The sequence below is a fragment of the Triturus cristatus genome, chromosome 11 (genome assembly GCF_964204655.1).
Source record: "Triturus cristatus chromosome 11, aTriCri1.1, whole genome shotgun sequence".
Lineage (NCBI taxonomy): Eukaryota > Metazoa > Chordata > Amphibia > Caudata > Salamandridae > Triturus > Triturus cristatus.
Window position 1 is genome coordinate 272,986,759 of NC_140594.1, and position 25,199 is coordinate 273,011,957.

Here is a 25,199-nt window from a genome sequence, read left to right on the forward strand (position 1 = left end):
ACGCCAAAGTTATTGGCAAATGAAAAAACACTTCCACTGGAAAATACATCCATATATATATATATATATATATATGCTCTTCACCAAATATCTTTATGTATTGGCTTGCATTTTACTTGTTCCTCCCACAGACCATAGGAAAAGGCAGTGGGCGTTTTACTGGGACATAAGTACAGTACCATTCTAAACAACAGTTTCTCAACAATAGGGTAGAAAGCACTTGACCTTAAGGGATTGCTGGTACCTATATTTACTAGGTTGCCTCTACAAGTGTTCCATAGTAAGCAAGACATTTAAAGTCGAACCCACATCCCCTCAACTTATTGGAGGACATTTGAAGCAGTTACAATCTAGTCAAGAGGGGCATTTAAAAACAACACATGTTATTACAGCTTTATGACAGACTTGTTAAGCAGTCGCCTCTGACTTGGGAGGGCCATCTAGTAAAGTTCTGAAGTGCTAAAGTCTTGTTAAAGACGTTACGCAGTTTCTCCTGACTCGAGAAGGACATCTAATAATTACTTCAGTTACTGGAGCTGTGTGAAAGACCAGACCGATTGACTTTGCCAGTGCTTGTTTATGTAATGAAACGTCAGTTGTTTAATGTAAATACTGTAGATTTCTGTGTATATGTACTCAGAGAGAAACCAAATTGAATCCTGGTTGGCGCAGTGGGGACTAGTGACTTCTTTATAGTGCTACAAGGTCCAAGCCTGCGGCTAGAAGCACTGTGAATGTTGACGTCATTATTTTAAACCTCTGCGACTAGGAGGCACTGTTAACGTGCAAGTAATTATTGTAACATTCTATTACCCACAGATTGTATCACTGAGTGTCACGCAGTTGGTAGCAGACCGTTGCCCATAAATAAATACACTGAAACCATGCAAATGACCCACAAATGCAATCTGAAAAGCTTGCAGCTATTACACATTAAGTGTAAAACTCGACTAGTGAAAATAAACACATAAATGCTGACTGTGGGGGGCTTGCAGCTTTCGAGCAGCGTCACACCTGGCGCACTTTCTGTCACAGTGGGTTTCCTCCTGCTCAGTTTCTATTCTCGAGCAAGCGCCCATATTCCTGCCTCCCTCCAACTTTCAGTTTCGTTTCTCCAGCAGAGAACACGGAGATCGTATTATTTCCCTGTGAATCACCTGGGACGCATGGACTCGCCCAGTCCACTCCCTGATTGTTAAAGTACAGTCACAGTAGGGGCACACCACAACATTTTTGGCTGTAAACTGTATTATTTGCCCCCTTGCGCCAGTTTTGGGTTACCTAATACTAATACACTTCCTTTTGTTTGCTTTAGTCCTATTTTAATAAGACTCCCTATATTAGCTTGATTTCGACCAGTTTGTTCTTTTCTTGGGTGTGTGTCGGTGCTCCTTGCAAATATGTCATCTCACTGGTCCACCTTAAGAGCTGCGTTTACCGAGCCAATCCCTGAGGGGCGTGGCTAGCCGCGAGCTTCAAAAGCCAGCACTGACGAATCTCATCTTGAGAGACAGCCTGATAGAGCATCCAACCGCACCAACCACCTGTAACCAGAGAGAACTTCGGAGATCTCGTTTTATTTATTTTATTTATTTATTGCGTGTTTATATAGCGCGGACTTTACCCGAAGGTGTCAGAGCGCTTCACAATAGGAACAGTCCCGGGGAAGAGTCTGACAGCAGAGCGTCTGAGAGAGCCTGTCACCAAAAACGACGTTGGAGACCCTATCACTAGGGAGAGACTGAGAGACCCTCTCACCAGAGAGCCCGAGATATCTTTTCAAGGGAGTGAGTTTGTGAGACCCTGTCACTAGAGAGAACTTCTGTCACAGAGCGAACGTAAGTCGTTAGACATCCTTTAATGTGAGGCAGGCTAGCCGCTTTTGCACCTAACAGCGCTCAGTAGATGCGGTCACTACAAAAATCCTCAGACTCCTGAGAGAACCCGGCAGAGCCTGAGGGAGTGACAACCCCTATGACAGACAGAGACATACAGACACTTTCACCAGAGAGATTGACAGACCCTATCAGTCACCATCAGAGAGTAACAGGCCCTGTCTTCAGAGACTGACAGAGGCGTCATATGAGAGAAATCCTGACAGACCTTGGTTTAAAGAGCCTGAAGGAGACTGTTACGAGGCTGTCGCCAGAGAGAGCCTGACACAAAATATCCTGTCAGAATTGAAAGTGACAGACTCAGTCGCCAGTGAGAGCCTTGGACAGCTGCCACTGACAGACAGAGCTTGAAGAGACTGCGCGGGTCTGCAGCAGCGGAGATGGCGTGGAATCAGGCGCCAGTGCTGCAGGCGCAACTCACGGAGATTCCGGAGCTTTACCAGACCCCGGCGAACAAGCTGGACGCCTGGATCGAGCGCTGCCTGCAGCCCAACGAGACCTTCAACTCCCAGGTGCGAGACGCCATCGACAGGATCGCGACATTCCTGAAAGAGAACTGCTTCAAGACCACGAAGGTGCACAAAGTGGTGAAGGTGAGTCCTCCTCCCACAGGGAAGGGAATACCTCCAAAGCCTGATAACAGTCGGCCATTCAGTGCTTAATTTGTAAAATATGAAGTCCAGGTGCTCAAATGTTTTTAAAAGGCCACACCCACTTTCCTGCTCCACTTACTTCCTCCACCCACAATCAATCATACCCATGTAAATCAGGTATAGGAAATATTCCATAAACCAGGCCCAGAGGACTACAAGGTGTTGGAGTGACGTCATCCATACTGGTAGGCAGTATAGTTTAAGACGGCTTGGTCTGGAGAAGCACCACCTCTGAATTGAAAATGGAACACCACAATTGGAAGTTCTCTTTAATAATAAGAATTGATTTCAAACCAAATTAACCCTTTTTGCAACATCCTAATTTATGCTCTAAACTATACTTTGCAGTGTGCATGCAGTTCTTTGAGGACAGTTAATAATTCACTGTTCTATATTAGTAATTTTAATTTATAAACTGTAACAAAAGGACGTCTCTTAGAAAAGCAGTAACCCACTCACCTAATTAAAAGCATTAACCCACTAACCTATTTACATTATGTGCCCTTTTGATCTGCATGGTACGTGTTATTTACAGCAGGCATATTAACCCTCTGCACAACCCAATGAGGAGTCAAAACCTCAACTAGACACAACTCCCATGCTCTCCCTTTGGCACCTCCTCCCCCCCCCCCCCCCCAGAGGCCTAGGGGGACAGGATGTTTCTACCCTGCCCCCTTTATTTTTTTATTTACGGTTTTTCTTGTGACACATTTGAAACGAGTCACAAGATGGCTGCCAACACGTCCTGTTTTGAAGTGTTGGCAGCCAATCAGATCTCAGGCATGAGATCGGATGGGGTCGTGGATCCTTTGCGTTCCCAGTTGTATATCTGAAAAACCTTTCAATTTCTCTGCAACTACTAAACAGATTTACAGCATTTAACAAAAAGGGAGCTTTCTTGACCAACAGCTACCTTTCTGCCAAATTTGGTGTATTTCCATTCAGCAGTTTGGGCTGTAGCCATGTCTAAAGTTTCCTATGGAAATTAACATGGGAACATGTGTTTTCGGACCCCCCCCCCCCCTTTTTCTCAACCCCCTTGACAGAACACCACGAAATGTTCAAGACAGCAGCTGAAGTGACTGGCAAATTAGTTTTGAACATTTTGCGAAGATTCATCAAACAACGCCAAAGTTATTGGCAAATGAAAAAACACTTCCAGTGGAAAATACATCCATATATATATATATATATATATATATATATATATATATATATATATATATATATATATGCTCTTCACCAAATATTTTTATGTATTGGCTTGCATTTTACTTGTTCCTCCCACAGACCATAGGAAAAGGCAATGGGCGTTTTACTGGGACATAAGTACGGTACCACTCTAAATAACAGTTTCTCAACAATAGGGTAGAAAGCACTTGACGTGAGGGATTGCTAGTACCTATATGTACTAGGTTGCCTCTACAAGTGTTCCATAGTAAGCAAGACATTTAAAGTCGAACCCACATCCCTTCAACTTAGTGGAGGACATTTGAAGCAGTTACAATCTAGTCAAGAGGGGCATTTAAAAACAACACATGTTATTACAGCTTTATGACAGACTTGTTAAGCAGTTGCCTCTGACTTGGGAGGGCCATCTAGTGAAGTTCTGAAGTGCTAAAGTCTTGTTAAAGACTTTACGCAGTTTCTCCTGACTCGAGAAGGGCATCTAATAATTACTTCAGTTACTGGAGCTGTGTGAAAGACCAGACCGATTGACTTTGCCAGTGCTTGTTTATGTAATAAAACGTCAGTTGTTTAATGTAAATACTGTAGATGTCTGTGTATATGTACTCAGAGAGAAACCGAATTGAATCCTGGTTGGCGCAGTGGGGACTAGTGACTTCTTTATAGTGCTACAAGGTCCAAGCCTGCAGCTAGAAGCACTGTGAATGTTGACGTCAGTATTTTAAAACTCTGCGACTAGGAGGCACTGTTAACGTGCAAGTAATTATTGTAACATTCTATTACCCACAGATTGTATCACTGAGTGTCACACAGTTGGTAGTAGACCTTTGCCCATAAATAAATACACTGAAACCATGCAAATGACCCACAAATGCAATCTAAAAAGCTTGCAGCTATTACACATTAAGTGTAAAACTCGACTAGTGAAAATAAACACATAAATGCTGACTGTGGGGGGCTTGCAGCTTTTGAGCAGCGTCACACCTGGCGCACTTTCTGTCACAGTGGGTTTCCTCCTGCTCAGTTTCTATTCTCGAGCAAGCGCCCATATTCCTGCGTCCCTCCAACTTTCAGTTTCGTTTCTCCAGCAGAGAACACGGAGATCGTATTATTTCCCTGTGAATCTGTAAACAAGTGTAAGTCACATGGGACGCATGGACTCGCCCAGTCCACTCCCTGATTGTTAAAGTGCAGTCACAGTAGGGGCACACCACAACATTTTTGGCTGTAAACAGTATTATATGCCCCCTTGCGCCAGTTTTGGGTTACCTAATACACTTCCTTTTGTTTGCTTTAGTCTTATTTTAATAAGACTCCCTATATTAGCTTGATTTCGACCAGTTTGTTCTTTTCTTGGGTGTGTGTCGGTGCTCCTTGCAAATATGTCATCTCACTGGTCCACCTTAAGAGCTGCGTTTACCGAGCCAATCCCTGAGGGGCGTGGCTAGCCGCGAGCTTCAAAAGCCAGCACTGACGAATCTCATCTTGAGAGACAGCCTGATAGAGCATCCCACCGCACCAACCACCTGCAACCAGAGAGAGCTTCGGAGCTCTTGTTTTATTTATTTTATTTATTTATTGCGTGTTTATATAGCGCGGACTTTACCCGAAGGTGTCAGAGCGCTTCACAATAGGAACAGTCCCGGGGAAGAGTCTGACAGCAGAGCGTCTGAGAGAGCCTGTCACCAAAAACGACGTTGGAGACCCTATCACTAGGGAGAGACTGAGAGACCCTCTCACCAGAGAGCCCGAGATATCTTTTCAAGGGAGTGAGTTTGTGAGACCCTGTCACTAGAGAGAACTTCTGTCCCAGAGCGAACGTAAGTCGTTAGACATCCTTTAATGTGAGGCAGGCTAGCTGCTTTTGCACCTAACAACGCTCAGTAGATGCAGTCACTACAAAAAACCTCAGACACCTGAGAGAACCCGGCAGAGCCAGAGGGAGTGACAACCCCTATGACAGACAGAGACATACAGACACTTTCACCAGAGAGACTGACTGACCCTATCACAATAAAAAATAACAGGCCAGGTCACTATAGCTAGCCTGGCTGAGGGTTTCACCAGAGAGAGGGTGACAGATAGTGACTCAGAAAGACTGACGAACCCTTTCACCAGAGAGATTGACAGACCCTATCAGACACCATCAGAGAGTAACAGGCCCTGTCTTCAGAGACTGACAGAGGCGTCATATGAGAGAAATCCTGACAGACCTTGGTTTAAAGAGCCTGAAGGAGACTGTTACGAGGCTGTCGCCAGAGAGAGCCTGACACAAAATATCCTGTCAGAATTGAAAGTGACAGACTCAGTCGCCAGTGAGAGACAGCTGCCACTGACAGACAGAGCTTGAAGAGACTGCGCGGGTCTGCAGCAGCGGAGATGGCGTGGAATCAGGCGCCAGTGCTGCAGGCGCAACTCACGGAGATTCCGGAGCTTTACCAGACCCCGGCGAACAAGCTGGACGCCTGGATCGAGCGCTGCCTGCAGCCCAACGAGACCTTCAACACCCAGGTGCGAGACGTCATCGACAGGATCGCGACATTCCTGAAAGAGAACTGCTTCGAGACCACGAAGGTGCACAAAGTGGTGAAGGTGAGTCCTCCTCCCACAGGGAAGGGAATACCTCCAAAGCCTGATTATAGTCGGCCATTCAGTGCTTAATTTGTAAAATATGAAGTCCAGGTGCTCAAATGTTTGTAGGAGGCCACACCCACTTTCCTGCTCCACTTACTTCCTCCACCCACAATCAATCATACCCATGTAAATCAGGTATAGGAAATATTACATAAACCAGGCCCAGAGGACTACAAGGTGTTGGAGTGACCTCATCCATACTGGTAGGCAGTATAGTTTAAGACGGCTTGGTCTGGAGAAGCACCACCTCTGAATTGAAAATGGAACACCACAATTGGGAGTTCTCTTTAATAATAAGAATTTATTTCAAAGCAAATTAACCCTTTTTGCAACATCCTAATCTATGCTCTCTAAACTATACTTTGCAGTGTGCATGCAGTTCTTTGAGGACAGTTAATAATTCACTGTTCTATATTAGGAATTTTAATTTATAAACTGTAACAAAAGGACGTCTCTTAGAAAAGCAGTTACCCACTCACCTAATTAAAAGCAGTAACCCACTAACCTATTTACATTATGTGCCCTTTTGATCTGCATGGTACATGTTATTTACAGTAGGCATATTAACCCTCTGCACAACCCAATGAGGAGTCAAAAACTCAATTAGACACAACTTCCATGCTCTCCAGAAAGAACATTAATCAGAGAGTTATCTTGACATCTTTATTGTTGCCTGGAAATTGCCGGAAACCACCCGCACAAATTAAGCACTGCGGCCATTATATTTTGGCCCATGCGTAATCCCTGTTTACGCATTGGTCAGAATTATGAGTTGGTAGGTATTTAACGCATCTGATAACCATGTTATTCCCTCAACTCACAATATGTGCCACTTTATCGCACCGTACCCCGAGGTATCCTTATTTATAAAGTGCGATAAATAATCTGGGCCATATAGTCTGCAAGGTGAGCCCCACCCCACCGGCCCAAGTATTTCTGCTGTATTTCTAGCGGTGCGTTGTGTGAACGCTCTGACCATACTGTTCTTGAGTTATTCAAGGGAGGAAGGGGGTGGGCACGGGCATTCCTCGTAAGCTCTTTGAAGACTGGTAGTTTGGGGAGAGATACTGAAATCTCCCAATGTGGGAATTTAAAAAATAGCGTTTTGGGGCACAAAAAGGACAGCTTCCGAATCCTCATTTCCTCGTCACCACTGAACTCCACTCCAGGAGTCAACAACTGGGGAGCCCCATCCTTGACAACTCGTTTTTCTAGCTAAGCCTATCTGTTGGTCATTAATGCTCGTTCCCAGCCCTCTAAACAGTTGCTTTGGTTAGCCTACATGCAGAATAGTTTTGCACAGGGCTTTAAGTGGGCAGGGGGAGCAATTCTAAAAAAGCAGGTGCTGAGACAGGTCGCTATCTGGCTCTCCATGCCCTCACCCTCAGGGTGAAAAAAAAATCTTAACTGCAGCAGCACGAATATTCACTGACTTTGATGTAACTTCAAAGAGACTCATTATAGTTGTTTCATAGTCTCATCATTTCAGAACTCAAGCATTTTCAATATTATATACAACAAAGCCATAGTTGTTGCTTATTAACCTTATGCAACTAACAACCATTGTCAAAGCCAATAGTCCTGGCTTGTTGTAGGTATAATGTTATGTATTGTAATATATATCTAGATGCAATGACAGAAACAGCAAACCCAGTCGGGCGGCACACTATGCTAAGCACAGGGTCTTATCGTAGTTGTTTTTAAGCTAGCCATTAAATACATAGGCCACGCCCCCTTGAAAGACCCCCCACACACACAGTTTTTTCATCCCACCTAAAGGGTTTTGCAGTTTTCTTTAGGTCAATAAGTAGGTTTGTTTTGTTCCTTTAGATAGTGCTTTGATGTATCATTTGTGATAACTTTTCTTAATGCTGATTTGATATAGATTAATCTGTTTACCATTTGTATGTTTAAATCTGCCAATTATACAATAGTGTAGGGTACAGTAATCATCAGGCGAGCATAAACACTCTCATAGAGCTCACCCCACAGGGCTGTCAGGAAACAGAGATACTCAGCCGCGGTCCATGCAGGTAAGAACGGTGGGGCCAAGTGGGGGGGATTTCGACAGACGACCACGAGGGAAAATTAATTTATTGAGTTTTCCCTCGTGGTCGTCTGTCGAATCCTCGCCAGCCCCACCGCTCTTACCTGCACGGGCCGTGGCTGGAGATACTATTAGTTGTAGTTGAACCTTGCACATTTGACATCTTCACACCCATAAACTAATCAATCCATATAAAGGTGCCAGTGAGAGAGAAGGAGAGAGACAATAGGGAAAGCAGAAAAAATAAGCATTGGTACAGCCAACAGGTCTTGCCTATGTGAGAGCTATTGGCTTTTCCAATGTCTTTTAGCCAGTTATTTAAAAAAACGTAAACTATGACCACTCTTTTTTTTACATTCCCGCTTTAAATACCTTATTTTCCCCTTTCTTAAATAACAATTAGCCATGCTGCACAAGGCCCACACTGCTCTAAAACATGGCTAAAACATTTACAAATCCAACAGCTCTCACATAGGTGAGGCCTATTGCCTTTGCCAGTGCTTGTTTTGCATTATGCCACCAATTCTAATAGTTCTCCAACATTTCACCTCCACCCCCTCGCTCCACAGCGCCCCCACTCACTGAAGATAACACACAAAAGCACTAGGCAGAATTTAAGTCTAAGGGTGCCCTTGGGCAACTGGGCGTGGCTTATATCACTGCTCTTTAAACTTTTTTTTTTGCGGCGCGTCGTGCCATGCGACTAGTCTGCAGTGGTGGGCAGGAGGGATTATTGGCCAACTGCATCGCCGGGGCGTGTAAGGTCTTGGCACCTGTGTGTCTGCGAATCCCCTCCCCGGCCCAGCGTAGACATTCTACAGTGTCTATTTGGCCCCTCAGGGCTGTGTATGATAAGAAAAGTGTTGTTTGAAGCGGCAACAGTGAAGCGAGATCGGTTTAGACTGCAACGTGCGGCTGGAACGGCGTGGGTTGTAGCCAAAAATGAAGGAAACTGGCCGGGGCGGAGTATGCATAAAGTTTAAAGTTAGGGGCGGACATCCCGCCGCATTATTAGAGAGGTAGTGTAAGTGTTTCGTATGCAATGCACGGTTGGCGACCTGCCCTTAAAAGCATAATCATATTGGAGTGCAGTCTCTTGAAGAAGTGAGATGTGAGCGGCAGCGGAATATTTAAAAACAAGTAGAGGAACTTGGGCAGGATCACCATTTTGGTGATTGCGATATGTCCCGCCAGGGAGAGTGGAAGATTTTTCCAATTGAGGATTTTGGATTCCAGCCAGTCCATAGTCGTGCCATAGTTCATTCTCCACAACTCTTCCACTTCCCTAGTTAACCAGATGCCCAGGTATTTGGTCGGGCCAGCGGCCCACTTTATTGGGTATTCTGTAGTAAAGTGACGGGTCACGCCCGTTAAAGGAAATAGGATGGATTTCGCCCAGTTGACTTGTATGCCAGAGTAGCCTCCAAACCTAATGACCTCTCTGGTCATGGGGGCCAGGTTTTCTTGGGGTTCACGAATGTAGAGTGCCACATCATCTGCATACATGGAAGTCACAAAGTCGCGGGACGAAAACTCAATGCCGCGCTGCGTATGTTGTTGTCGCAGCCATGCAGCAAGTGGCTCCATTGCTATGGCAAAGAGCATGGGTGACAGCCCTGCCTGGTGCCTCTAGTGATGCGTATTGGCTCGGTGATTTGTCCATTTATACGGATGCGTGCTGCGGGTAGTGTGTATAGCAACTTGACTTTGCTTATGAAGGCTGGGCTGAATCCCAAGCGGTTAAGCAGGGCAAAGAGAAAAGGCCATTGTAAAGAATCAAATGCCTTGGTGGCGTCCAACAGGTTGCCACCGCCAGCAGGTCGGGATTTATCTGATGCATAATGGAGAAAGTGGTGCGCAAATTATGTGATGTGGCATGACCTGGGATAAAACTGGATTGGTTCTGGCGGGCAATAAGAGACATGATATAATATTTTTGCATAAATCTTGTTATCGGTATTAATTAATGATAGTGGGCGATACGAGTCACTTGACTCAGGTGGTTTATCAAGTTTTCTTTTTTTTAAACAAATTTTATTGCGTCAAACAATAAAGATCTTGCAGTGCTCTGTAACCCAGAGACGTACTGCTACATATATAGCATAATCAATATGCTGACATTTATACAATGTATTACATGAATAATCTTGAAAGAGAAAAAAAGCAAGAACTATTAAATTTACAACTAACCCCCTCCCCCCCCTGTGCACTGCTGATACTCCACCTCCCATCGATAATCACAGTTAATCCTGTGGCGGGAGCAGGCAGGTCCGCACAAATAAAGCCTGTATCGTATGGGATCATCCTAACTGCCATAGATCTCAGTCGCGGCCACATCAGGTTCTAAGGAGAGACTCCTATACTCCGCCCATCGTTTCCAGATCTTCGCATGTTTTTGAGGGCATCCTCGGGTTTGAAACACAGGGAGTTCCAACCCCATATTAAAATCTAACCCATTCTTCCAGGCCATTATCGGTGGTGAAGTGGTCGCCTTCCAGCTGCGCGCTATGTCTCTTTTAGCCAAGGTAAGACCCAGGAGCAATAAGTGTCGGTTGTATATGTTGCCCCCTATGCCCTCCAAGATATGCAATAGTACTAATTTAGGTGAGAAAGGGAGATCCCATCCCAAGACTTCAGAGAAGCAGGCCAACACTCTCCTCCAGAATCGTACAATCACATCGCACTGCTATACCTTGTGGAACAGGGTACCGTTCTCCCGAGAGCAGCGGCGACAGAGTGGGGAGGCTATTAGGCCAGCCCTCCATAGTCTCACCCGAGTGTAATATATTCGATGCAAGTAGTTAAACTGGATCAGGCAGAAGCGCATAGCTATTGCTGCCTCCCTAGCGGGATAAAGTGCTTCCGTCCAATCCTCACTCTCCAGAGGTCCAAGGTCCTCCTCCCAGGTCCCCCGAAGTTTATCTAATGTGGCTATTTGTCACCAAAGATTGATAGATTTTGGAAATGTTATGATCATGCAGGTCTCCCATGAAGAGTTTAGCTTCGATGGGGCTAAATTCAGGGAGGGATTCTAGGCTAGCGATGTTGGGAAGAAGGGCGTGTCGAAACTGTAGGAATTTATAAAATTGAGTCTTGGGCATTGAGAACTCCTGTTGGAGTTGACGGAAAGACTTAAGAGTCACACCTCGCATAACGTCTCCGAGGGTCGAGATTCCTATAGCATCCCAATGATGGAAGCCCGCCAGGCCAGCCGGCTGAGGCAAACCTCCGTTCGCCCACAACGGAGTCTCTTTTGTCAGTCTGCCCCACCATCCTATCTTCCACAATGCCTGCTTCCACACTTGGAACACCATACCGGTAGCTGACGGAAGGACTCAACGCATCGGGGAGGAATAGAGAATAGTATATATGGAGTGGTTTCCCATGAGTCTGCGCTCCAGCAGGTAGGCCGGGTCTGAACAGTCCCTGTACCACCACTCATTTAGGATAAACAAATATGAGGCCATATAGTAAGACAAGATATCCGATGTGGCTAGCCTGCCGCTGTATGTCGACTGAAAACAAGTACGTAGCGCCACTCGAGGAGTTTTCCAGGCCCATAGGAATTGACTCAGGGCCGAGTTAGCCTGGCGTAACCACGCAGGTGGGATACGGAACGGATAATTCCGCAGTTGGTACAATAACCGCGGTAAGGACACCATTTTAAAAATGGCGGATCTACCTGGACGCGACAAGGGCATATGGGACCAGGTTTTAAGTTCATCTCAAATACGCGTCCATGTCGGGAGGATATTATGGTCCCATGAGACGTTTGCCGAGTCTGCTAGGAACACCCCAAAGTACCTCAAGCCGACTGTAGTCACCTGTATTGCAGAAGCCCAGGAACAGAGGATTATCTGTGGGCCCCTGGTCCACAGTGTGGATTTGGAGTGATTCATATAGAGGTCCGAGGTCTCCCCGAAGATCTCCATGATGCGGAGTAATCGGGGGCCAGTCCTGTTAACATCTGTGAGGAAGAAAAGAACGTTGTCGGCATAAAGGGCTATACGGTCCGAGTGTCCATGTGCCCACTCAAATCCCGTAACCATGGCGTCCATTCTCACCCATGCCGCCAAGGGTTCCATGGCCAAGGCAAAAAGGAACGGTGACAGCGGGCACCCCTGTCAAGCCCCCCCTGCCCACCTGGAATGTGGTCGAGATCGACCCAGCAATGCGGACGGATGCTGTAATCTTGGTATACAGTAGCTTCAGGTATGATAGGAACCGCGGGCCGAGGTTTAGTCGGTCAAGGAGTGCAAATAGATATGGCCAGCTGAGAGAATCAAAGGCACGGTCCATGTCCACAAGGAGGAGTGCGCAAGACACATCAAGCCTCCGAAAGGCATCTACGGCAATATGTGCACGACGAATGTTGTGCCGCGTTGCACGGTGGGGCATAAAGCCCGCCTGGTCTGGGTGGACCACCTGGGTTATATAGGGGGAGAGTCTATTGGCCAAGGCTTTGGCCAGTATTGTGGCTTCTATGTTGAGTAGCGAAATAGGGCGATATGACGTGTGCTGATCGGAGGGTCGCCCCGGTTTTGGAAAGACCACTATCTCTGCATGGCACCATTCCCGCCGAAGGCGGCCAAGATCTCTCGCCTCTTCGACTGTGTTCAGGAAGTGGGGGCCCAGTTTCGTAAAATATCGTTTATAAAATTTGCATGGGTAGCCATTAGGACCCGGTGCTTTACCGGGGTTGAGTCCGTGTAGGGCCACCCCCAGTTCCTCCACGGTGAGAGGGCAATATTGGGCCGCGGTAGGGAAGCACTGAGGCGGAAGAGCATCTATGAAGTGGTGGATCTGCTCTACCGCGAGTACTTCGTGCGGGGTGTAGAGTGTTGCATAATAGCATGCAAAACTTTCGGCGATGGCCTGGGGGTCACGCAGAGGGCCACCATCAGGGCCCACCACTGCAAGGAGAGTCAGGGGGTGTATAGCTCCCTGACACATCCGATGAAGCAATTTGCTGGATTTGTCCCCCCATTGACATATTCTACTATGGGTCGCCAGCCACACCAGACTCGCCTCCTCCATTAAGGGATCAGCATGCATCTGTCTCGCGAGAGTCAGCTGATGGCGCGCCGGTGCACCCTGCTCCCCCCTACTGGCCTGTTCCAGGGTAACCAAGCGGGCCTCGGACCTCAACATTTCTTCTTTCCGGGCCCGGCGCGCGGCAGAGCAATATGAAATGTCCACACCACGTATTGTGGACTTCAGGGCTTCCCAGAGAGGCTCAGCTACCTCCACAGACTCCACGTTTAGCTACAGATATTGGTCTAAGGCTCGGTCTAGATGATCTCTGTACTGTTCATCTTGAAGGTTCCAGGTAGAAAGGCGCCATCTAAAGGGCGGCCGCGTAGGGCCAAGATTTAGCGTTAGGGCAACGGAGGAATGGTCCGAAAGGCCTCTTGGAAGGATATCTACCTCAGATACTCTGCCCATAGCTCCTATAGGGACAAATAAATAATCCAGGCGCGAGAAGGACAGAAGAAAAGTAGGTATAGCCCTGTTCCACACCATGCATCACGCGCCACGTATCTGACCAGCCCATTCCCGCCACCAAAGAACTAAGTTTGGTGACCGAGCAGGGCATAGGCAGGCCCCCCTGTCTCCAGCGGTCTTGGGTCACATTCATGACATCATTCCAATCACCCCCAACGACCGTTACGCCAGGGGGTATCTCCAGCCAAAGGGCTAGGAGACGTTCTGTCAGAGACCAGGAAAGCGGGGGAGGAGCATACAAGCAGCCCAAAACCACCTGGTCCCCAAAAATGGACCCTTGAATGACAATGTATCTGCCCTGCGTATCCACCCAGGATTTGGAGTGTACGCAAGGAACGCGCTTATGAATAAGGATACCCACGCCTCTGGAGCCCCTAGTAAAGCCGGAATGGAAGACTTGCGCAAACCCGTAGCGGAGAATACAAGGGGTTTTTGAGCCTAATAAATGTGTTTCCTGTAGCATCAATATGTCTGTGCCGTCGCGCTTGGCTTGTCGGAGAATGGCACCCCGTTTGAATGTATCAAGTGCTCCCCGCACATTCCAGCTGAGTATACGGAGTCCGTCTGTCTTAGGTTATGGGCATGGCATTGGGTGAGATATGTATAGGTGTCATATAGGCTAGGTGCGTTCTCCGGAGTGACCGGCGAGGGACCCCGGTACCGCAGTGGCATCTAGGCAGCAGGGGTGCAGAGCCCATAGGCAGTAGAGTAATATGAGCATGGCTCAGAAAACGGTGAGTGATCAGTGCACAGATAAAAAGCATAACAATAGCGAAACAATATGCAAATACAAAATGCAAGCCCTCCACCCACGAACAACCCTCCACCCCCCACCCCAATACCTCAGAACCATTGAACTATCTATCGCGGTGAGTAGGATACGAGGGTCCCAATGGGGCACCTCGACGCCAATGGATCCCCAAGAGCCCATCCGGAACTGTGTGCCCGTCCCTGGACCACTGAGGGTCAAACATAGGTGGAGCCCAGTCCAAGCCCCATCAAAGATAACATTGCAATTGTAAGACAAAATCTGAAAACGGTCAGCAGCAATATAAACTCAAAGTCTCTACCCGACATGTACAAGTGAGTTCAATCCATGCTCCCAGGTGGTAAAGCTGGGCCAGGATGCGTCACATAGAACAAAGCTAAGTCACAGGAGGGGGTTCCCCCCATGGGTATAGGGTGGCCTCCGAGAAGCAGCCCCAGCGCCACCAGCAGGATAAGGCCAAAGTACTCACGATGTGTGTCCCGAGCTGGAAGTGGATGCCGTTCTGCTAGTGCCGCCATGGGACTATGAGCGGCGACGGGATCGGGATCTCCTGGACGATTTATTCTTGGGTTTAGTAGATGTGAGCGTTGGATCCCCAGAGGAGGAGTCCGAGTCCAATCTGGAGGGTAGATTGGGGCGCAACTTCACGGTCTCATCCGTCCAGGCAAACACCTCCTCTGGAGAATCAAAGAATAATGTGCGGGCCTGATAGATCACTCTCAATCTGGCAGGATACAGGAGGGCGAACTGTATCTGTAGGCTACGGAGGCATGCCTTGGCTGCCGCAAAAGATTGTCGTTGTTGTTGGACCAGTCTTGTGTAATCTGGGAAAATGAGAATGCGGGCATTGTTAAAGTCCTTGAGTCGGGCCTGTTTCAGGATAGTGTCTCTGTCATGGTAATTTAGGATCTTGCAATAATGGGACGTGGCTGGGCACCTGGAGGAGGTTTCTGTAGAAGGGCCCTACGGGCGCGTTCCACGATGAAACAATTGGACATGGAGTCAGGCGGCAGCCAGCTAGTCAGCCAGGTAGTTAAGAACTGCTCCGTGTTGCCACCTTTGCAGCTTTCTGGAAAGCCCACAAAGCGAGATTGCTTCGCCGAGCCCTCCCCTCTGCATCCTCGACGCATGAGGCCAAGGTTCTAGATATCGTTTCAAGGGACGCCACCTTTTTCTTTAAAGTAGTTACGGAGTCCTCAACTTCGGAGACTCTGGTCTCGGAAACTGTGATGCGCTCCGCCACATTTCGGAGATCTTGGCGGAGAAGTAGGACTTCCAAACCCACCTCACCTATCTTGGTCTCAAGGGTTGTCCCGCACTGTGTTATTGCCGCCAGAAGTGTTGCATTGTCTGGCGGTCCGCCCTGGGCGCTCCCCTGGTCCGCCGCCTGCGTGGTCGTTCCAGTATAGCAGTCAATCATGGGCTGTCTTGCTGTGTTCCCCTGCAATTTGTCTCTCGTCATGGTGCTTGCGAGACGGTCGAAGGAGAAATGAATACAGAGGGTTCAATCCAATCTGGTATATACTGCCCGATATGGTGTGGAAATATGGATTTTTCTGGTCAGTTATGTCCCCTATCTTGGACCCCAACGGTTCTATGTGCATGTCACAAGTACATGTATGTTCCCTCCAGTTCCAATTATGAAGACGCAAATATATGTGCGTCCACCGTCAACATGCCCTCTGTCAGATCCGCCATGAATAGGCCGGATATTCCATTCCTAAATATGAAAGGCCACCGGCTTTATATGGTTCACTTATGCCATTTTACAGTCCAGGCAAGTAGGCCCAGATTCTGTCATCAAACTCCTCTTGCTTTCTGCCTCTGAAAACTCCAGTTCGAGCCTGCATCTGTGACCATGAACTTTGTCTCATTCTCTGCGCGGCTCACGAAGCCTGACATCAGCCTATTCTCTGCCAAGAACTGTATTTCGCCTTCGAATTATCTGCTTCCCCCTCAGCCGATGCATTCCTGCCTAGTAGTTTAAGTAAACATTCTTCCAGTTACCAAGCAAAAGGCTCGGCTTCTCTGTCCTCACGCAAGTAATTCATAGCCCTGTTACCATGGAATATTTCTACCCCCTCGCATTTAGTGTAGACACTTAGACGCTTGTACACGCACGCACAGTCAGTATAGAATAGATTCTGTCCGAGAGTCCTTCTTTTATGGATAACATAGTTCTTTAAACATAGGATGTTAGATATGATTTGGGATTAGGTTGACTTGACCCCCCAGACTTTTTGTCTCCACATGTAGAGCTAAATGTCAAGTCCCCTTCACCCCCTAGTTGCACGTCAATCACACGTCATACTGCTGCGCGCGCATCTATGCCAAGTATTATCTTATAGATCCACCTATAGGTGACATCATAACCAATTATGTTCCTTTTTACTCCTTATTACACCCATTTTTGGTTACGCAGACAAATCGTCACTTTCCTTATCAATTGTTACGCCTATTGCATTCGCTTCATTGTAATGTATGTACTATAAAGGTTACTTCATGTCAATAAAGTATGTACTTCACTTCCTGAACCTCCGTGGTGATGGAACTTGGAGCAACCGATTATAATCGATTATTGGAATAAAGCCCATTCCGAACCTCTAATACCACGGATTCTGCCTCTCATTTTACTGAGCTATTTAATTATGTTTCTGTATCAAATTATGTCCAGGTAAAGGAAAATTATTTACCACAATGGCAGGCAGGTCTGAGGGGCAATCCGGGTAGTGTCTGCTTCAGGTGGGGCGCTGGCCCATTTATCTTCAAGCACGGGTGACACGGTTGGAAACCGGCCACTCCCAAGCCACAGCGAGGCAATCACCACCGCCTTCACCCCTAAGCGTCAGTGGGACCGCACTGGGTCCCCTGCATGTCTGCAACCCACGGGGCCACAGGAAGTAGAGCGTCGGGCCGAGCAAGCGGACCTGCAGGCCAGAGCCCCCGGCAGCCGGAGCGTCAATCCCCAATCGCAGCTGCAGCCCCACTAGCAGATCAACAGCACAAGGCAGCCTCCGTAGTAGCTCCTGCACAGCACCACTGCGGTCCGACACGACGGCCGATGGATGCAGAGGCAGAAGCGGGCTGACTCAGCAGGATGGAGGGTCCCCACTGCGCCACCTACGTGGCCGTCCGTCCACACGGTGCCCGTGCGGAACCCTGGGTCTCCCAAGTGGCGTCCCTCCGTCCAGTAGATGAAGACGGAATCTGGGCTCGGGGGTCCGTCCACCGCCCCACACCAATGACAATGCAGCCGCTGCGGGACAGGGCAGCCCTCAGTGTGGCAAAGAGGAGAACGGGGGCGGCGATCCGGAGGCAGGCCCCCACCCAGCGTTCCAAGGAATCGGCACAATGCTCGCCACCAGCGAGACGGCAACACTCCAACGGAACCAGCTAGCCGGGGGGGAGAGTGGGGGGCCGGTATATAACCCCCGATCGCACCACCCACCGTCCCGCTGCAGCCAACTCTCCCGCCGATGGCATGTATGCTTCAGTGGAGCTGGGGCCTCGCGTAGACTCCGGACGAGTTCTGAGCGGAGTGACGTCACCAGGAGCCCTCCTCCAGCCCCACCGCCTGAACCGTCAGCGTCGCGCCTGGACGATCTTCACCCCAGAGCGGAGGATAATGACCGCAGTTGTCATCGCAGGATCAGCCAGAAGTTCGGGAATGCTGCTGACACCGTGGCGATACATTATCTCTGAGGGAGCAGGATAAATTCAGGATTATACAAACGGGCTCGGCGGAGCTTGCCTACTCTGCGACCATCATGATGGCTCGCTAGCGTGGTTTATCAGGTTTGAGGAGAAGAGTGATCACTGCCTCGCGAACAGTGGCAGGGAATTGGCCGATCGTGAAAGACTCATTATACATTTCAGCAAGATGAGGAATGAGGAGAGGCGCGCATTCTTTATAGAAGGCGGCCGTCAGCCAGTCTGATCCGGGCGCCTGATCCCCGGGAAGACTCAAGATCACTTGCACGATCTCCTAAGAGGTGAAGGGTTCGTCACAATGTGCATTGCTGAGCCATAGTAGCTCAATAGTGTCAAAATATTGTTCGAAGACATCCGAAGGTGTCTCAGCCCCGTCGGTATATGAGTTAGCATAGAATGTGGATATTCTGTCAATTATATCTTGGGGGAAGTGATTCTGCCAGCAGTTTTGTCATGTAATTCTGTTATGTAGGAGGAGGTCTTCCAGGGCGGTCTCCCTCACCATAGCGGCGCACCTGCCCTTCACGACCAAGGTGTGTGACCTCGCGGTCAGCCTGATATTCAGTCATCTTTAAGCGTATGTCTGCTAACGTAGCGGGGAAGGGGTTACTAAAATAGCTTTGGTCAAGTTGCCTGAGTTCCGTTTCCAGCCTCTCCAAGGTGCCCCTAATAGATCTGAGTACACCTGCTTGTCTCCCAATGCATTCTCCCCTGACCACCACTTTAAAGGTCTCCCAGAGAGTGGATGGAGAGTCCACCGAGCCGGTGTTTAGTTCAAAGAATTCCACAATGGCTCCATGGAGCTCTTCTCTAAACACGGCATCCAGAAGTGTGTGGGGGGTAAGGCGCCAAGCAAACATGCACTGAGGGGATAGCCAGGCTCTCCGGTGAATGATCCGATAGGGTGTTTGCTAAGTGTGTAGTGGAGGTGGAGGTGGTCCAATCCAGTATGTCCTGAGTGACTATCCACAGGTCAATGCGGGACCAAGAACTGTGCGTATTAGAAATGCAGGTGCCCTGGCGCTTGTCTAGGTGGCTATGCCTCCAGCTATCAACTAAGCAATTATCCTGTATAATGGTATGAAGTGTGGCAGTGGCCTGTGGATGAAGTACGCGCGTACCTGAGCGGTTTAAGTGTAAAAGTCTGGGTTGTATGTGTTCAGGCCATAAACTGCTGCCAGAATCAAAGGTTGGGCATAGAGGGTGCCCGTGAGGACCACATATCTCCCCTCAGTGCCTATAAGGGTTTGCGCGTAGCCGCCATGACAAACCTTTTCTAAATAGAATCTGACTCCCCTTGCGTAATTTGAATAAAAGGAAGAGTGAGTGTCACCCAAATGTTTCGATCGGAGTCTGGCGGTGTTATGGGCTGTCAGGTGAGTCTCACAGACGTCAGATATGTGTGTATGAGGCGTGCTTTGCAAAATTCATTCATGCCTCTAATGTTCCACGTCATAAATGTTATCTCAGTCATCGAGTTGTTTCTAGTTTGGGCATAAGTACATACCTGTGGTTATCCATCCTGTTATCAAACCTTGGTGCAACATAAAATGCAATAACAGTGCAATCTAATGCCATCACGGTTGAAATTGTATTTGAACGTGTGCAATTCTGAAACATAGCCTTGGGATGAGAATCTGCAGCAGCACCCGTTTCAGAAACATTCCCCCCTCCAAACCCCCAACATGGTTCAGAATCGGACCTCCCCCCACCCAGGGAACCCCAACTTGGGGGGTATCAACATATTATAAGACTTATCCCAATTGGGTGCGTGGGCTCAACCAGGCATCCTGTGCTGTGAGGCAGGGTGACCGATTTCGGCAGGTCGCAACAAGGGGGAACAATGAGAATGATAAATCACAACAGTTAGAAAGAGCAGGAATGCAATGAGGAGATTTGCAATTGAACACGATCAATGATGGCCTATTTCCAATAGGGTCACACCATAGCCGCTACCTATCCTGAACAAGTTCAGTCATTGTCGCTTGCATGGCTTTCTTCAGTGGGCAACTGACTATCTCGGGGGAGCGATTTTTGCAATTACTTTGCAAACGCTAGGGCAGCCTTGGGGTCGGTGAAGTAACGGGGTTTGTTTCCAGAGTTTATGCGCAGCTTAGCAGGGTACATGAGCGCATATGTGATGTGAAGTTGCTGAAGTATGCGTTTAGTTGGGAGAAAGTATCTACGGGCAGCTTGCACAGTTAATGTAAACTCAGGGTAGAAGGATAATGTGTTACCTTGATGCCTGACCTCCTCCACCTCTCTTGCCTTCTGGAGTATTGAGTCGCTGTAGTTCAGTTGGCGAGCTATTATTGGCCTTGCGGAGGTTCCAGGGGGCCCACGGGCCCATTGATCTGTTCGCCCGCTCAACGATGAAAAGGTCTGACAGGGCCTCGCCGAACAGTTCATGCAACAATGATTCTAGGTAGGTTTCCATTTTGTTAATGGTGGTGGGTTCCGGAAGTCCCACAATGCATATATTGTTCCTGCAGGAGCAGGATTCAAGGTCTTCATTTTTTGCACGGATAATTTCCAGCACCTTGTCCATTTTCAGGAGCCGCTGCCTGTTCTCCGCTCCGGTGTCGTCTGCGTCCGAGACCCTTGCCTCTAGTTGCGTGATGCGGGCATTGTGAGTGTCAACCCATTGTTTGACCTGGTCTAGATGGGAGGTGAGATTATCGATTTTAGAGTCAATGGTTTTCAAGCTAGATCTCACCTCGAGGAGCAGAGAGCGTAAGCTGTGGTCCTGAACTTCTGATGCCTCTGTCTGTGTGGCCTGCTCACCAGCCTCCTGAGGTGATCCTTTTGCCTTGCCCGCCCTGGGGCCCTCAAATGAAAGCCTGGATTGTTTTGCATCGGCCTTCCCCATCACCAGCGGCCTGCCAGGGATCCTGGCCCCACACTAAAAGCAGTGATGAAGACGGTGCGTGTCTGCGTCAGGCAAGCGTGGGATTAGTGTGTCTGTTTGGCCTGATCACCAACACGATCAGCAACCGTCAAGTGAGTAGTGCCGGGGGGGGGGCAGGAGTGGTGCACGTTCAGCCCTGTGTGCTCAGGCGGGCAGTGGATGCATCCTGGTGTGCCACCAAGCAGAGGGGGTCAGCACATTCTCCACACCACAGTTGGAGCCCCCCCACAGGGTAGATGGAGGCCACAGACAGGGGTCTAGGTCAAGTCATGGACCAGGGCGGCATCTGCAAGGGCCCTCCAGAGCCCCAATGTTGGCAGCAACGATAAACACCAAGAGTCCAGTGTCCGGACCGGTGCCAGCTAGATCCAACGGGGCGGCGGCAGGGCAGGAGGCCTGAGCCAGCCGCCGCCAGGCCAGGTGGAGGCAACCATAGCGACAGTGGATTGTGGGGTGGGGGGGGACAGGCCCAAAGAGTCCAAGAGACACAGCCAAGACAGCCCGCAAGTGTGCAGGTGTTCGCCTCCCTCCACACCTCAGCTCCTTACCCATCTATCTGTGGGCCGTGTCACGATCGCGGAGGGTCTCTCCCGCAGCACCGCCGAATCCTCCTGCGGCAAGCTGTTCTCTTGGGGCAGGGCCGGGGCCAGGCCACAGGCTCTCACACACCACACCAGCCTCTCCATCACGAGAGCCGAGACCCAGCCGGGCCCCAAGCTGCATGTAGCTGTGTCCTTGCCGTGACGGCGCCTACAGGCAGGGTCACCCCCCCTCCGAGGCGATCGGTCGAAGGGTCCAAAGATCACACCGGCCGCCTCCTAGACGAGAGGCGCAGTCCATCCACGTCAGGTAGGCCGCAGTGTGATCCTGGGCAAGATAGCGTCCCGCAAGGCTCCGGCAGGCATAGTTTTATGGCAACAGCAGCTGCCTGGGTTGAAGAAAGGCAAACAATAACAGGAGTAAACCCGTGTACCCAATTGAGACTGGGTAATATATGGCAACAATACACAATGTCTCAACAGGCAAATCACGTGAGGGGACTATTCAATAAGTAATCAATCCTATAGCACAAGGAAGAACAAGGGAGACCAAGGAGGGTGAAAAGTTGTTATTTCGCATATAGAGACAGAGCTCGCCTAAAGTGCAGCCATCTAACCGCTGGCGAAAAGCATGCCCCCACTAAACCCCAAGATTAACTGCAGCTTTGGTTAATCGGACAGGGTTATTGCAACTGTCGAAGAATTTGAGTATTTAGATTAGTTTTGTCCAAAGACCTAGATTGCGCCGGCATTACGAAAAAATGTAGAAAGCAGTAAGAATTATGGCCCATGAAGAGATTTAGAGCTGGTTTTGGGCGTTTGGGATGTAAAGACAGGGTCTTCATACTCCAGATAATTACAGAATTTCAAACAAGTAGTACTAAAGCTGGTAGGCTTAGCCATATATATTGTAAGTAAAAGTGGTTCATAGGTTTATGTGTGTGGTCGTGTGCATTGTTGGCAGGTGTAGTTGGTGCATGAATGAATAACTGGATGAGTGACCGATGGCACAGATACAAAATGGTGACTACACATGGATGAATGATTGAACAAGTGAGTACATGGATGATTGATACAGAAAGGTTACACCAGTCTTACATGTTGAGGCCTCAGGCAAAAGTAGCACACGTTTTAAAAATTCCAAGCATTACACATATTGTGCCATGGCAAGCATTAAGCAGGAATACCGACCACTGTACAACAATGGGCACAATATTTAAAAAATACTACCTGTTGAGAGGGATGGCTGATTTATACCAGCGCGTTGACAATTTAGGAAAAAAGTTGAAAATGCGGCTCTTTAAAGCTTTAAAGACCGCAGCAAAATGATGTATCCGTAAACTTCTACTACCAGAACCTAGCTTCCTCTCCTATCACTTTTTGATTGTATGCTTGCCTTTAACCCTTTACAACCTTCTGCTGCCATTTGACCAGGTCCACTTTACACAAATACTACAAACATACATGCATACACGCTGAGGCATTTTCAACCCTCTTTTGCAAAATAAAATTAGGCCATGATTACGAGTGCAATGGAGGGAAGGTATTATTTATTGGAGCTGATGAAATCCAGCTCTCTAGGGTTTGGAAGTTTTCAACTGCAATGTACTGCACCTATTCTGAGTTTTTGGGAATTAACATGGAATTTGGTGATCAAGGCACAAAATCTGCATGTCACTGGAAATACCATATGTTTTTTCCCTGTTAAATTCGGGCAGCTTTGACCTGCCGAAAATTAACAGGATAACACTTTAACACACTCAGTAAACACTCGGTGTGGTAAACCAGCGCGCCTCGGAATTCTGACCCCTGTACAAACACGGATTTGCGCAGCGGTCTGAAAACTCAAGCCTAACTTATCCTCAGGGCCTTAGTAAATTGCAAAGTTGGATTATGGGATTATTAGCCCCTGAAGATTGCTGTACATTACTTTTGAAAATTGTGCAAAATATTACTTATATTTTTACTTGAAGAGCATAGCTAAAAATGCACAGCTTTGCACAGAATGCAATGCCCTTTGCATTGTATGCATACAAGAGGTGCAAGTGAAAATGAGAGTGGTGTACAAGGCTAAGTGGCTAATTGCTATTTTTAGGTATGGCATCAGTCAAGACCTTTTGAATTTACTAAAATGATATATGTGTATCATGTTATGTTATGTTATGTTATATTGCATTTGTAAAGCGCACAGTTACTCGAGTGTCCTGGCGCTGAGCGCAACTGGGGAACCCATCCTGGCTTTCCCTGTGAGATGATCCCTACTGGGAATCTCCAAGGTGAAGACAAGCATCCCCGGCGCTAATGGGGCCGTAAGTGGAGATTAAGCAAGCTGTTGCCCAGAGTTGCTGAGTGGGATCCATGGTTAGAGTAGGCACCGAGAGAATTATCGAGTCCGCTGACCTTGGCCCAAGACCCTGCCGCGTCGGGAATCGAACCGTGGTCCCAGGCCGACTTCTGCTTACGGGTCTGCCGCCTCTAACCAGTGAGCCACACCAATCCACAATGTACATACTTAAAGAGACTTTCAGCCAGTCATTTACATCTACTAGTCTTTTTTTGTCAGTGGCGTGGCTGGGGAGGGCGAGAGCGTTGGCGGTGGACTTTCCCAGGTGGCACGAGTTTGGGGCCTGCGAACGGCCCCCCCATCCTCCACTCTTACCTGCGGCCGTCGCTCCGCATAAATCCGCCCCGCCGCTCTTTAGTCAGGCTGCCGCGGGCGGCAAACGCAGGGGCCGCCACAGGCGGCCTAAGGCCTAGCTATGCCACTGTTTGTTGTGTCATTCACCTTTTTCTTCTGCTCACTACAGCATACAGCATGGAGAAATAGGTCAATTGACTTCAGCCACCCGCTAATTTCTCTGTGAGCGACGGCATTCTACTCTTTCACAAGGAACACATATGCACACAAAGTAATTAGTTCCCTTCAATGGAAGGGACTGCAATGACAATGTGTGCCTTTGAAACCCCAAAAATATTTTTGTTTTTAGCCAATGTGTTTTTTTTTTAAATTACTGAGACCCCAGTGGCTCCCCCAACAATAACATTTTGCAAATGCTAATATGAAACAAAACAAGCAATGGCAAAGGCAAAAGGCTGTCGGTCAATACGAGATCTATCAGTTGTGCCAGTGCTTGTTATTCGATTCTACTTAACTCGTGTTTTGCTCCAAGAGCTTACTTAAATAACAACCCTTACTTCTGAAACCCACACAGATTAGAATGTATTCCTTGCTTTATGTAAACACCCCCAATAAAATAAATACAAATGAAACAAACATGTCTGCACAGCCTTGATTTGGCCTCGGAGTGGCGCCAAAAAGTTATCTATAACTGGATGAAATGCTCTATCTT

General features: G+C 48.3%; 1 protein-coding gene across 2 annotated transcripts in view; it reads left to right on the forward strand.

Annotated features, from left to right (window-relative positions):
* The first annotated feature begins 1,503 nt into the window (after positions 1-1,503).
* Positions 1,504-25,199, forward strand: part of LOC146784008 (2'-5'-oligoadenylate synthase 1-like) — an 84,315-nt gene continuing 60,619 nt past the window's right edge. The window contains exon 1 of one of the 2 annotated variants that reach the window (XM_085636035.1): positions 1,504-2,488. In XM_085636035.1, the coding sequence (XP_085492161.1) occupies positions 2,276-2,488 (213 nt within the window). In that variant the 5' untranslated portion in view covers positions 1,504-2,275. Of the gene's footprint in view, positions 2,489-3,846; positions 6,329-25,199 lie in introns of those variants that run through there. The other variant, XM_085636036.1, reaches the window with a different exon arrangement.